Genomic DNA, 15,279 nt, shown 5'->3' with positions numbered 1-15,279 from the left:
GTGGTGTTAAACATGGAGGGCATCTTAGCTGATTTTTTATAATAAGGGCTAGATGCCCTGAGGAGAGAGGGTCTAATTGAATTGGCATTCAAGGAGCTGAAAGGAAAGCAATTTTGACCAGCCACCAAAAAGTGGTTTTGAGACCCAGACAAAAGAAAAACTTCCTTTCCCAATAAGGAAAGATGAGACCAGAGAGAAATAGCTCTGTCCTTATACTAGAGCAATTGTTTTGTATCCTTTTTGCCACCAAGACACATATGACAAATGATGTCTCCATATAAGACACATCCCCGACAAGCACAAAAAACCTAGGATGTTAGACATGTGCAATTTTTCACCAGATTTCATCCCTCTCTCTTCAACTTTAGAATTCTAATGTGTGACTTGCCATCTTTGTGGGATAAGCACTCTAATGTGTGGGGAAAGTTAACTATTCATTACTTGGAATACACCTTACAAATGATTTAGACACCTCAGGTTGTTACCATACCCAAGCACAGGTAAGACAAATTAGGAAGGGCAATTGGAAATTCCTAGAGAAGGCCAAGGCATCTATACTTGTCAGTAATCTTATGAGAGCCTGCAGGTTCAAAGGATTCCATATTCCCCAGAGACTCTCTGGATCTGAGCCCTGTTACTCTCTATCAGAAGCCAAGCTCTCTCTACTGAACTCACACTACCTTCTGCTTTGAGGGCAGGAAATCAGAATAAACAAAATCCAGTTCAAATTTTTAAAATTACAACCTATGCATTTTAAATTTTGGAAACATTCTGAAAACGTACCAGCTCACCGCTTCTAACCACCAAACATAGAATTTTTTAAACAATGCTCTACAAAGGGTAGATTGTGAAAACAAAAAGTTGGCCACCCAGGGAACTTGCTTCTGATTTGGATCTGGTCAAAAATATGAAACAAAAAACCCACACAGGGTATTGAAATAAACAGAGAGAGATCAAAAAGTCTTTCTGATTTCACATGTTTTAGGAAGATTATTTTCTGTTTATGTCTCTTATCTGAGATGCAGTACTTATTGTCATTACTATTCAGACTGGTATTGAATCACATACTCCTTTGCAAGTTTATTTCTAATTTTTCTGCTTTGTCTTATCTCTCCAAATAGATTGCAAATTCCAGATAATCAAGATTGTACCCCTCTCAGTCCTTTAAGCAATGTTAGGCACCAAGAAGCCATTCTGTTAAATTCTTATATGATTAATTAATTAAGTAAACTTAATTAATTCCTACATTTCTCTAACATTGCTTTCTTGCCATCTATTATTTTCTGTGGATTTATATAAATGTTATTACAATGAAAGTAAAACAAAACAAATATATGTATGTATATGTATGTGTGTATATATAACACCTTAAGGCAACTGGCAGATGTCTTAAACTGGGAATTAAGAAAAATATCTCTGCTTTTAATTAGATACATCATCAAAAATTAAACAAATTTTTAATCTTGGACAGCAACCGCTTTTAGCATGAGAATATTGGTGAGCTCTTAGGATAAACAGACCAAAAGGCACATCTGATTATAAGGAATCTTTTTGTTCTACATATTAAACTCCTAATGATGTAAGTTTTATTTATTTTAATATATCATTCTAATGGTTTGCTTTTGCATCAATTTTACTATTGAAAGTTATCTTACTTGCGGGGCTGGCCCCGTGGCCGAGCGGTTAAGTTCGCGCGCTCCGCTGCAGGCGGCCCAGTGTTTCGTTGGTTCGAATCCTGGGCGCGGACATGACACTGCTCGTCGAACCACGCTGAGGCAGCGTCCCACATGCCACAACTAGAAGAACCCACAACAAAGAATATACAACTATGTACCGGGGGGCTTTGGGGAGAAAAAGGAAAAAAATAAAATCTTTAAAAAAAAAAAAAAAAAAGAAAGTTATCTTACTTGCTTCTAGTGTCACTTCCTTAAAGAAAGCTCTTATCAAGATAAGTCTGAAAAAATATAAATCTAAGCAAGACAACTTAGAGTAACTTATAGAAGGTTGCATTTATAGTGACATTATTAAATTCAAAATTAAAAGTGAGCAGTGCCTAATCTCATGTCCCTGGCCAGTCTTACAGAAATCCCAACCTAGAAAACATCACAAAAGCCAGCAACTTGATTTCTAATGTTATGCTCATTACAGGGAAAATTACAATGAGGAAAAGAGATCAACAAAAAACCATGTGTAAGTAACCTGAATTCCTCAAGGAACAGAGAAAAATATTAGGTTAGATCAATGGTTCTCAATCCTTGCTGAAAGTTGAAACCCGAGAAGCTTTTAAAAAATACCAATGCTTGGGTCCCAGCCCCAAAGATTCTAATTTACTTTGTCTGGGAGGGTCCCAGGCAAGCAGTTTTAAAAGTTCCTCAGATGACTGTAACGTGCAGCCAGAGTTGAGAACCATTAGGCTAAGTAATATAAGATTACAAATAAGCTTTCTAAAAAAATTCTTACATTTTCCCTCTGTCTACTTCCAGTGCTAATTCAGGCAAAGTTTCAACTACTCTTTCAGGACAGCCCGCTTTACACAGACTTAAACAAAAATCAACACATCCACTCACACAAACCTGTAGGTTTCCCGTGAAAACCATCTGTCAAAACTATACTATGTGTAGGGGTTGGCCTGGTGGTGCAGCAGACCAGTCTTCCTCAGCAAAAGGAGAAGGATTGGCAGCGGATGTTAGCTCAGGGCTAATCTTCTTCTTCAAAAAAAAATTATACCATGTGTAGCTAGAGCCAAAATTGTAAAAACAAAGTTTATAAATAATGTTAATTCTTTAATTCTCTTGAACTTCCATGGACTCTTTTGGACTGAAGTGATAAAAGCTAAATCAATCTAATTTAAGTAAAAGAAAAACAGGGAGTGGATTTATCAGCTAGAAAAGACCCTGATAGATCTAGCATTAGCACGCTAGATCCAGGGCCCAAACAATATCACCAAGACTTGCTTTTTCTCTCTCACACTCCCTTCCTCCTGTTCTTAGCCCTGCTTCTCTCTAGATGTTGGTCTCATTCTCCCTGTCAATGAGCATCCTCCAAGTGCTACCCCAGGTTCATATCTTTGCAGCATCCTGATCTCAAAGACAAAAGATGGTATTTCCCACTCCTCCAGAAGAAAAGTCCCAGACAATGACTCTGATTGCCCCAAACCGGATTGCAAGCCCATTCTAAAAGTCTCACAATATTATCCATCTACAAATATATCACTCGACAGTCAAATTGGGTTTTAAAACACTAATAGGAATGAACACAGGAAAGAAGTAGAGACAGCAGAAGACCAATCTGGAGAACTCTATGTTTGTCTGGAGCAAAATATATCTTACAGGAGATACAGTAGTTAAATTATAGAAATAGTCAAAGGTCATATCAAGGACAGACTTTTATCATAAAGAGATGAATTTGATTTTGATTCTGAGAGCTAAGAGGGCCACAAAAGGATTTCAGCAGAGGGATGAGATGATCAGATTTGTTTAGGAAGATTACTTCGGCATGTGGGGAGAAATTGAAGAGAATGCATTTTAAAAATAGAAACCAGTTAGAAGAATATTGCAGTTGTCCACATGAAAAGAAATCTAAACTTGCAGTGAGGCAATGATAAGATAAACAGAAGCATGAAATGGACTCAAAAGACTTTAAGGAGATGGTATCTACAGTAACCAGATTGTGTATGGTGTGCTCAGAAAAGGAGAAGATTCAGGATGACTCACTGATTTCTGGCTTGGGGAACTTGGAGGATAAGAGGCCGGGCTTGGTCTTGGGAGAAAAGAAGAAAAGAAGCCAAAGAAGGAGCAGACAGACTCTCCTTCCGCGGGCCCCTGCACACAGGGCATTCACATGCGGCCTAGGTTCAGCCAACTCCATGTCCCACGCTCCATCTTGAGGCATTCGCATAAGGGTGCAGCCAACTTGAGACATTCTTCAAGGCACAGGCAGCAGTGTAAATGATAAGCAGGACATGAGGCATATTATAAACGTTCAGTATTCCAATAGATGATCTCCCCTAAGCATCAATAGGGTAGGAAAGGACTCCCAATACTCACTTCGAGCCTAAAGGTATCGTTTTCTGTCATGTGAATGTATTCTTTTGTCTGCTCAAATTTGACAATTTGGGCGAGGGAAGGTAGCAGGGAATGGAGAGGTACAACAATTTGAAAAACAGCACCCGGTATAATTGTAAACATAAAACATGTTGCTATTTTTTTAACTCTAAAATATTAATTTCCACATATATTTTATTATTAAACTAGAACACATGGATAGCTTAGAGTCCAACGGTAGCAGTGACAGAGGTTGTGACCCAGTGGCAGCTCCCTAAACAAACTTACCAGTGCCGCACTTGGGCTGTGAGTCCAGCTGTAGCTGCCCAGCTTCCATTGGGGCCTGTCCATTTTCTGAGTCTGGTTCTCAAGTCTTCCCATTACTGGATTTCTTTGCAATAAATCCCTTATCTGCTCAAGTTAATCAAAGTTGGTTTCTGTTGTTTGCAACCAAGAACTCTAACAGCTACAGGTGACAAGCACTTTCTGAGGCCAAATGGAGGGTACAGTATGCTATAGTCCCTGGCTCTGTTAAGACCCCCTAAATTGTAGCATTAGGAGTTTCACTGAGTTTCTAAACATAAAAGCAGAAGTTCAAAGGAGAAAAGTGTTGTGACAAAATTAAAATTAAAGTCAAAATATACCATAACTAAAATTAAAAGGCAAACAAAGAGTACATAAGAAAATGTCAGTATCCTCAGGCTTTCCGAAACTAGGAATAGCTCCTTTCTCTGGTCAAGACTCTGTTGGTTGTTTTAATCCTCATAAGAAAGAATTACGTAAGAGACAAAACTCGTGAAAAGATTTTACTCTCATTATTTCTTACCAACGCAGGCCTAGTAGTACTCGCTGCCCAATTCCTACCCTCTGCTTGAAGGTGGGATTCTACAACCGTGTAAACATTCCTGGGTTTGAAAAGTGGTGAAACTCCCTTGTCAATGAGTTTCCTGGGCAAGTGACAGAGGGATGGTCCTTGACTTGACAGAGTTAAGCCTCCACAGGTGGGACAACAGTCCTACCTGGGCAGAGGGTGGAGGGCAGGAGTAGGAAGAGGATAACGTTCCCATTCCACTGACAGTTTCACTCAGGCAAGAAGTTATGATTCCAATTGTATATCTAATTATAATTTTCTTTTACCTTACATGGGCTACCAAAGGAAACATATACAAAGCAAACAACCATGATTGCTAAACGAAAGGGCTTTTAGCAGGAGATGAGCAGACTTTCCATGTTTCCTCATGTTGATCACACAGCCCCTCTCTGGGAAGGGCACAAAGACCATGGTTGCCTCACTTAGGCCCTGCAGGTCATGCTCACAGTCTAGTCATGCCACCTGCTTTCCATGAAAAGGAAAAATTATTTCACGGGTGTCAGGTCTCATGGAGGAGACTGTCCCAAGGTTCTTCCTATCTATATAAAATCACTTTTGTCTTTGCATCGTGGACTCTCACATTTTGGACTCAGTTTCACTCCCGCAGCAGTAACCTTAATGTGACTGATTATGATAATTAATACATCAGACTCCAGTGAGCTCAGCTTTAAAACTGTGGGATCCTTTGGCGTGATAAGCAATCCTGTTATCTGGAGGATTCCAGCACGTAGGAGATCTAAAAGGCACAGTGGAAACGCTGGCACAGAGGGCAGTGGAGGGAATAGTCTGAGAGGAAAGGGCTGCAGCACAAAGCCAGATTGAAATAGCCACATTGGGAAGGCCTAAAGGGGCCGACATTTCAAGGGACATGAAAGATGACAGAGCTGAGAGGCAAAGTGAGATTAACTAGTCACAGTTCTGACTGGAATACATCACACGTTCCAGTGCTGAGACGGAGTAAAGTACGGAGTGCTGCCTTTGTCATTGCAGTCCAGGCAAAAATCTCTAACCTACAGAGCACTTACCTGATCAGGGCACTGAACTGAACATTGGTCACAAATAAACAAACAAACAAAAAGTTTTATGCTTTAGCAAATTACAGCTGCTAATGGACGAGTCACCAGGCAAGAGTGAGGCCCATATCAGAATGGCATTAACCAACATTCTGGAGACCTTTTAAGGAAGCAGAGGAAAATGGCAGCAAGGTGATGCTCTCCATCCTCACTCTCAAACACACATGACTCCTGGTCTACTTTTATCTTTACACGGAACTTTTCAAGTTTGCCTCTACTCTATACTCTGTAAATCTGGCAATTATAAATTGAAAGCCCAGGAGGCCAAGGACTGTGTCTGTCTTGACCTACACCATGTCCTCAGCACATAGCACAGTGCCTGATAAGCAGGTATGTAATTGTTGAACTAATAAATCAAGTAGATTGTTGCCTCTAGTGCCAAGCACTCTATCATCGTATCTTCCACTTTATCAAGATGTACTGAAAATTTCAAAAGAAAACTTCTAAAATAGTCTCTTGTCATTTTTTAGGCCCTTTTTCTTGGGTATGTGCAAAAATATCACGTCACAGATTAAGGACTTAGAATAAACTCTAGCAATTGAAATTACAAGTAGGATACTAAGAATATTGCCAAAATAAAGTATATCAATACATGAAACCTCCTAAGTTTCGCCGAGGTGGGGACAAGCTCCAGATATTCATTTCATCCCTATGGGCACTATGTTTCTCTCAGGTGAATGCATTTTTTGCTACATTTGGACAGAGGCGGGTATTTAGGAGTGGGTGGTGTATGACTACCTGAACAATAGCAGTTGTATAATTTTAAACAGAAATGCCTTGACATTTATAAGAGAAAGTTTTCTAAAATATTAATTTCCACAAATATTTCAGCAATAAACTGTGGAACACTGGAAAAAATATGACATGAAAAACTTGAATGGTAACATTAGAAATTCAGTGAAATCCTAATTAAAGTACATTTTACATAATAACAATTCTTACCAAGATATGTCCTTTAGTAAATGCTTGTGAAAACTTTGGAGAAATGGATACAGATTTGTAGCCCATAAACACTTCAGAAAATAATTACTTCTAAGTATAAAAAACCCTGACTAATACTCTCCCAGTATTGTAAATTCTACTACATTAGCAACTTTAAATGATTTGGAAACTTACATTTACAATTGAGCTAATATTATAGAACAGCTGTAGAGTTATTCAAATTACTAATTTTCTTCAGTTAATAAATATGGAAGAAAACAATTTTACTTAGAAAAGATTTTTTTCCCCAGTGAAGAAAATATGAGCATTCACACTTTCAGTAATCTGCCCATCTTTAACAGTCTTCTAATCTTTCTGCTCCACTGAAATGGCTTTTTCTCAGGAAAGTCATTAATGTTATTGCAAAATTACATCTTCCTTAATATTTCTGAAGCTCTGAATCCTCTGCTAATCCCTTCCTTCTGGAAATCTTTTTTTCTCTTCCATTTGCGGAGAAAGGAGAAGTGGGTTTGCAAGCTGACTCTGCATGTAGATAAGACAGTAAACAAGTCAACCTCTCCGGACGGCATAAGTAAACAAGGAATAACGATATCTACCCTACAGGCTTGTCATGAGGAAACTGTATGTAGCAGTTCTTTCTAAACTGTACAGTTTTACAGATGTATTAATATATTCTATTTGGCAACTAAAATTTCAGCTCACTCCATCAAAGATTTCTCTTCCCTACATTCACCTTCAACTTTAATGCAAACACATGCAATCCAGCATTAACCACATATTTACTGAGTTCCTACTATGTACAAAGCATTGTGCTAGGAGCTAAAGATAGAAAAGGGAATTGTCAAGGAGGAAAGAAAAAATCATTATGGGCTTAGCTGTCCCATTGTATTTAACAGAATGGAACAACCTTGAGATATGTTGTACACAAGCATAATCAAAATGCTTGACATTCTTTTAACCTAAGCTTTTGTTCTCATTTTTCTCTCCTTATATTCATTCACTTGCTAAATTTCAAGAATGCCAAGAGAGGAAACATATATTTTATTTAATTAAAAGCCTTCAGAGCACTGAACTTGCTACAGTACATTGTGTCCTCAGAGACAATAAACCATCCTTCCCATCAATATGTTCAAAATCATAGTGCAACGTAATATCAAATGTATTTCTTAGTCTTAACAATGGAAAGGTTGACAGAATCTCTCAAGTCCCTGATTCCTCCATTAACAGCCTAACTTCATCAGAGATTCATAAGAGCATGTTCCTGGTCCCAAGCCCCTTCTGGTGAGCTCTGACAGACTGTGTGCAAATGCAAAGACTACTTTGCGAAGGCTAGAGTCAGACTCTTCCTATGTCCTCTGTACCCTACCCTAGTGCCTGCCTGGCTTTCTGAGGGTGAAAGTGAAAGGGGAGGCAGTCCTGCGCCCTTCTTACCAGCCATATTAAAGAGAAGAGAGGGCAAAGGAACGGAAGGGGAGAAGAGATCCAAAATAGATGAGCACTCCCAAAAAGTCAAGTGGTAAAAACACATTCAAGCTCTTTATTTTTCCCTCTGAAACTTTCCCATTTATGCCAAGTTCTGCTTTACAGTCTAGTTGCATGCGCCTGAAGACTCCATTACAGATCTGCGTTACTTTTCCATAGAGGAGGGAAGGAGGATGGAAGCACAAGCATGAGTTCCTGGAGCCCACATGGAGTCCACAATAAGGCACCACAATACCCGTTTAACCACTTCAATCACATTTTCTTTCATGAAACTCAATCCTGAATTTGTCAAAATGGTAAAATCACTCACAAAGGGGAAATTTAAATGTCTATATTTTTCAGTTTGCATGCAAAAATTATTTAGACCTGCCCATATCTGCTATATCCACTAAGCTCTTGTTTTTAGCTTCATTTTTGGTGAGCCAAGAGAACACAAACCTCTCCCTATTAGTGCCCTGAGTACCTCTCAAACTCAACTTTAATGAGTTGAGTTGGGTCAAAATACATGTAAAGATTGGCCTTTGGAGAATAACTGCTACCAAGATGATATCAACAGAAAGAAAACTCCATGGGCAATCCTATTGAAACCATTCTTTATCAGAGCTGTAAGCAACCCTGGATTTCATCAATTCCAGGGTTCTGCAAACTGGGCTCTGCACTGTAGTGGAGGAGCTTCAGAATTACTGAGAGATAAAGGGGTAGCTTAAAGGACAGGACTCTGCTGCCGCATCCCATTCCACCCCTAACTTCCACCTCTTTCTTACCTAGGAGGTTTCTGCTCAGTTTTCTTTGTTTGTTTAAGAAAGGAGCCTCATTGCTAAATATAAATTTGAAAACTAACAGACTCCTCATTTTAAAGGCAAGGAGAGGTCCAGAGAGATAATTTGCTCAAGCTCCTTAAAGGCATAGCCAGATGAGAATACAAGTCTTCCCATTCCATGATAGCATACTGCCTCCTCTCCAAACACGTCTTAACAGAATCAACTACATGAAGAGAGAAATGGTGCACACTTAACATATTTTTCCTAACTCAAATTCTTTTTCAGTTATATTATTTTTACAAAATACTACAGATGAATAAGAAATCAAATTGAGAGTCTAATAAAGTAGCCAGTAGCCATATGATTTAAATTTTAATTAATTAAAATGACATACAATGAAACATCCAGTTCCTTGGTCACACTAGCCATAATTTAAGCCTTCAATAGCTACTACTGTTTTGACAGCATAGATATAGAACAGTTCCATCACTGCAGAAAGTTCTATTCGAAAGTGATGGTGTAGACGGTATTCCAGCACTGTCTAAACAAAACAACATTTGATTCATGTGTCACAAATGCCACGAAGGACACTAATCACCTCAATTCAGTATTATGATATCTTTCAAAGAAGAATAGGGTAAGATACACATTTTACTCCACATTTTCTTCTATTTAGCTGAAAGTAAAAATATACGTCACACAAAAACTCTGGAATTTATCCTGTCACACTTAACAGAGTTAATCATGTTAAAGGAGAAAGTTTATATAGGGGTAAAATAGTTTTTCAGCTGTAATTGTTAATATTTTCCTTAATATAATTTTATATGAAGCAAACAAAAAATGGAAATACCATTGCCAAGATTTTTTTAATAAGGTTAAGTGAGGCATCTAGGAACTCTATATTGATACTTTTTTTTTAAAGATTTTATTTATTTTTTTTTCCTTTTTCTCCCCAAAGCCCCCCAGTACATAGTTGTATATTCTTCGTTCTGGGTCCTTCTAGTTATGGCATGTGGGACGCTGCCTCAGCGTGGTTTGATGAGCAGTGCCATGTCCGCGCCCAGGATTCAAACCAATGAAACACTGGGCCGCCTGCAGCGGAGCGCGCGAACTTAACCACTCGGCCATGGGGCCAGCCCCTCTATATTGATACTTTAATTTGATTATTAAACATTCTCCACAAGAATGAATCCAAGTAGAGTTTTTTTTATAATTTAAGAGAAAATTCCTAGTGTAAGATATATTTGAAGATTGTATACTTTTCTGACAACACTGTAAAGAACCATAACGCATTTGAGAAAATAATATTACCATTACAAAGATTTCAGTTTACTGTTGGGCCTGGTCGCAAGGTAAGTCAAATTGCTTCAGAAATTCTTTGGGAGCACAGTAAATGATAAATTAGTTGTTGTAGAGTCAAAAGCATCTTAAAATGGAATTTGATGAAAAATAAGTACTCTGAGATAAAAATTATGTTAGAGGGGCTAGCCTAGTGGCATAATGGTTGAGTTCACATGCTCTGCTTCAGAGGCTGGGGGTCCATGGGTTCAGATCCCAGGCGTGGACCTATGCACCACTCATCAAGCTGTGCTGTGGCAGCATCCCACATACAAAATGGAGGAGGATTGCCATGGATATTAGCTCAGGGACAATCTTCCTTGGGCAAAGGGAGGAAGATTGGCAACAGATGTTAGCTCAGGGCCAATCTTCTTCACCAAAAAAAAAAAAAAAACAAACAAAATTATGTTAATGATGTTGTCTTGTTAAATAAGGAAATAGCCATAATTTAATACTTTCTTAAAATCATAGACAGAATTATGATCTGCTATTGCAATACGGAAACGCCCATTTTAGGTAATGTCCTTATTAAAGTATGTAGGACATGTTTCCTACGCACTTAGTGATTATAAGATTCCTTTATTTAGACTAGTTCATTGATTTATTCATTCAGCAAACCTTTAAAATGTACATACTATGTGTCAGGCACTGTAGTAAGTGCTAGAATATAAACACAAAGCTGTTATGGTTCTTGCCCTAAAGAAGTTCAGTCTATTTTGGGAGACAACTTTGCAAATAGACAATACAGTAATAATAATAATCATAGCAGCTGTTGAGCAATTACTATGTGTCAACTTACACTATCATAAGTGCTATGATAGACATATATAAAGGGTGTACAAGAGAGGGTCCCTAATCCAGACTAGGATAAGGGAGGTCCTCCGAGAAGGTGAAGCATAAACTCATCTTGAAGGACAAATCTGAATTCGCCACAGAGAGGGAGACTGGCCTTTGTACAGAGTGAAGAGCCAAGAGAACTTAGCAGGTTAAAGGGCAAAGGAAAGCTCTTGGAAACAGACAAGTTAGTTGCTTACCCACTAGAAAAGACAGGTGGTCAGAGGAAGGCTAACGCTGATGGGAGGTGTGGTGTGATTGGCTGGAGTCCACTTGCTTCTATTTAGGACAGACTACAAACCTGGAGAGTGTCAGAGGCTTTGTGATGTTTCAAACTGGCAGCTTGTTCTTTGGGCTTAACGGCTGGCCCCTGGCCGAGACCCTAAGTGGAAAGGCAGTCTAAGGACTACAGCAGTTAGCTATCAGCAGCCTGTTTTAAGCGCTCTAGATTCCCAGATGCTGAACCTACCTCCTGACAGTGTCAGCCAGCCTCCTGTTCTGTAGCAGTAGCAACAGCCTGGCTGAGGGTCAGTCCCCAGGCAGGACCCAAGTGTGTTGTTTAGACACAGTAAATCTGTTTCTTCTAGCTTTAGCTGGTTCACACTAGTTCTTGTTATATCTTCAGGAATTTTGCAAGCTGTTAGGGTGAACAACCATCCTGGTTAGCCCAAGACTGTCCTAGTTTTAGTCCTACATCCTGAGCAATCCCTCAGTGTTGGGTACACCTGGCTGGCATCACATTGGTAGCTTAAAACTGGTCATGGTGGGAGTATTTGCACCAAGAAAATTAGCAAACACTGTAAATCAGGGCTGGGCTTTCCCCTCTCCCCATTCTCACAGATGGTTTTCAAACATTTCCTAGCATGCCACTGGTTTCTTCCCTCTGCTCCAAACATTTATTTATTAAAAAGCAGTATCAACAAATAAATTCAAGGGGGTATTTCTTGAGGTCAGATTATACTGCTATAGCATCTGGAATCTGTGGTGTGAGCTTCAGGCTCTAAGAGTTCCCATTTGCTACATCTACTGACAAAGAAAGGGGACAGCACACATTGCATCTTAAACTGTTAAATCTCTTATTTAACTGTCTCTCTTAATTCTTTATTTAATCTATCATGTGCCTCAGTTTCAGCTTTTTACCTAACTTTACCTTTCACTCAGTGTTATTCTTTTACTTTTGTTCTTTTCATTTTTAAATTGTTAACATTATTGCTGGAATTTTAACTTATCCTAATTCTTTTGTCTTTCCCTTTGTTATTTTTAGCTTCTTATGCATTTCTGTGATTACTTTCTAATATCTTAACTCTCTCATATTTCTCTAGGGTGTAGTCTTAACTTATTCTCATGTTTACATCATTTTCATTGACTGAGCCGTACAGGGAGGAGTGTGAACCACATAATCTGGAGAGTATCCACATTAGACTCTTGGCAGTCTGGAGGTTTTCTCCTTCCTGCTCTCATCATCCTTCTACTCATATCCCCCAATTCCTTCAACAAGTCTGTCTGTGCTCCCAGAAACCCATCCCCTAGCCCAGTTCAAGATGGCTCTGCAAAGTACCTAAGAAGTTCATTTCCCCAAGGACTTTAAATACAAGGCAAACCAAACAGTTGAAGTGTTATAAATGTTGCCTGTCAACATTTCAAACTGCCACACTGATCGCTTACTAATCTACGGTTTCCAAATAAACAAACAATGGATTTGGAGCAAACCAACATAATCACATGTCATGAGCCAAAAGAAAATCTCCATAGGAAAAGACTGCTTACTGTTTCCATCCTAGTTTTTACCAGGATGTCACATTCTTCTTGGAGGAATTTTTTAAAAACCTTAAGATTGGCTCTTCCCCAGCTCCCTTCCTCTTAGAGGGATAAAAAGCAATCCGGAGTAAGCGCTATTCCACAAAGAACATCATTTAGAGCAGTATTTGTGCATGGCCATACACTCGCTTCTTAACCTAAGACATAGAAGCCTATGCTTGGAAGCTCAGGCCTCCCAGGAAGGGCAACTCTAGAGGTGACAGAGTAGCTCCTCTCTCCTTCCTGCCCAGGATTCAGCTGACCTGGGGCTAGGGCCTGGAGCGCACAGGTCAGTAAACTGCATTCTTTTGATATCCTATTAGTTAAGGGCAATTTAAACACTGACTTGAATACCTCCAACTTGAAAGAAAGGTTTGTCTTATTCCACATGCTGAGAAATTGAAGATAGCTTTAAATCTGAATTAACTGCGAAATATCACCAAAAATGTAAATCTGCACTTCCTAAAACCTGTTTTTCAAGGACTTCCAGGTAGCTAAAACAATTCTAGCTACATTACTAGGGTCTCACAATAACCAAAAATAAAAAATACAACTAACAGAGAGATTATGAAGCACTTCCCTGTGAATTTCTCCTTCAAATGTCCCACTAACACTATAAAGTTGGTCTTGTCGCCAACTGAGGTATTCTTACAGTAGAAATGAGATTTTTAGGTCATCCTCTTGACTCCAAAATCCCACACCCTTTTCATTGTGCCACCTGAGGGCCTACTCTCTCTGAAGAATTAAGGACAGGATTGCAGCTATTTGCTACCCAGAAGCCAATTAATTTTAGTTTCAGGTCAAGGCTGAATTTCTGCCTGATACAAGACTGGATGGCTGACCTCCTGATAAGGAGGTCCTCTCAGGAATATCATGAGCCAATAAGAAAGGGTGTAAGTAGTGACAGAGTGAAATCAGAGATGGAGACGAGACAAACGGGTTCCTAAACAACACCCAAGCCATTACTATAGCACCCTAAATCCAGTAATTAAAAGGATGATTGACATTTTTTTCCTGTTTTTCTCTTACTGGGCTTACTATTTAAGCCCTGCCACAGCCATTCAACTTCTAAACATTGCCTAGCAACAACCATATCCATCAACCCTGCCTACTGCGGAATCCCACAGTAGTTCCTGGAATCCATAGATCCAAGACACTACTTCTTCCCTAAGCCCATCCATAGTTTCACTGGTAAATTCTATCAAATATTTAAATAAGAATTAATATCAATCCTTCTCAAACTCTTCCAAAAAGTAGAAGAGAAAGGAACACTTCCAAATGCATTTTCTAAGGCCAGCTTTACCCTGATACCAAAGTCAGACGAGGACACTACAAGAAAATAAAATTACAGACCAATATCACTGACACATAGGTATAAAAATCCTCAACAAAATATTAGCAAACTGAATTCAACAGTACATTAAAAAGATCACACACCATGATCAAGTGGTATTTATTCCAGGGATGCAAGCAGGATTCAACACAAGTAAATCAATCAATATGATACACCACATTAACAAAATGAAGTTTAGATAAAAATCTTATGATCATATCAATGAATGCAGAAAAAGCATTTGACAAAATTAAACATCCTTTCATAAAAAAACTCTCAACAAACTGTACAGAGGAAAGGTACCTCTATATAATAAAGACCATATACAACAAGCCCACAGCTAACATCATACTCAATGGTGAAAAGCTGAAATCTTTTCCTCTAAGATCAGGAGCAAGACAAGGATGCCCAATCTCACCACTTTTATTCAACATCATACTGCAAGTCCTAGCCAGAGCAATTAAGGAAGAAAAGGAAATAAAAGGCATACAAACAAGAAAGGAAGAAGTAAAATTGTGTCTGTTTGCAGATGACATGATATTATATAGAGAAAATCCTGAAGAGTCCACCAAAAACCTGTTAGAAGTAATAAATAAATTTAGTAAGTTGCAGGATACAAAATCAATATACAAAAATCATTTGCATTTCTACACACTAAAAATGAACTACTGGAAAGAAAAATTAGGAAAACAACCCCATTTACAATAGCATCAAAAATGAAAAAAATACTTAGGAATAAATTTAACTAAGGAGTTGAAAAGATTTGTACACTGAAAACTATAAAACATTGATGAAAGAAATTGAA

General features: G+C 38.6%; 1 protein-coding gene across 16 annotated transcripts in view; it reads right to left on the bottom strand.

The window, feature by feature from the left end:
* Positions 1-15,279, bottom strand: part of METTL4 (methyltransferase 4, N6-adenosine) — a 154,071-nt gene that overhangs the window by 79,919 nt on the left and 58,873 nt on the right. For 10 of the 16 annotated variants that reach the window (XR_011504509.1, XR_011504508.1, XR_011504507.1 and 7 more), the window contains exon 10: positions 1,656-1,796. The exons of 2 other annotated variants lie outside the window; for them this stretch is intronic. Coding sequence is in view for 8 of the 14 variants with exons in the window: in XM_070513348.1 (XP_070369449.1) it covers positions 1,656-1,796 (141 nt within the window). In the remaining 6 variants the exon portion in view is untranslated. 4 more of the 16 variants (XM_070513353.1, XM_070513352.1, XM_070513351.1 and 1 more) reach the window with 4 other exon arrangements.

This window comes from Equus asinus, chromosome 7 (assembly GCF_041296235.1).
Source record: "Equus asinus isolate D_3611 breed Donkey chromosome 7, EquAss-T2T_v2, whole genome shotgun sequence".
Lineage (NCBI taxonomy): Eukaryota > Metazoa > Chordata > Mammalia > Perissodactyla > Equidae > Equus > Equus asinus.
Note: the sequence above shows the minus strand (reverse complement) of the source record. Positions and strands in the feature narration are given on the sequence as shown.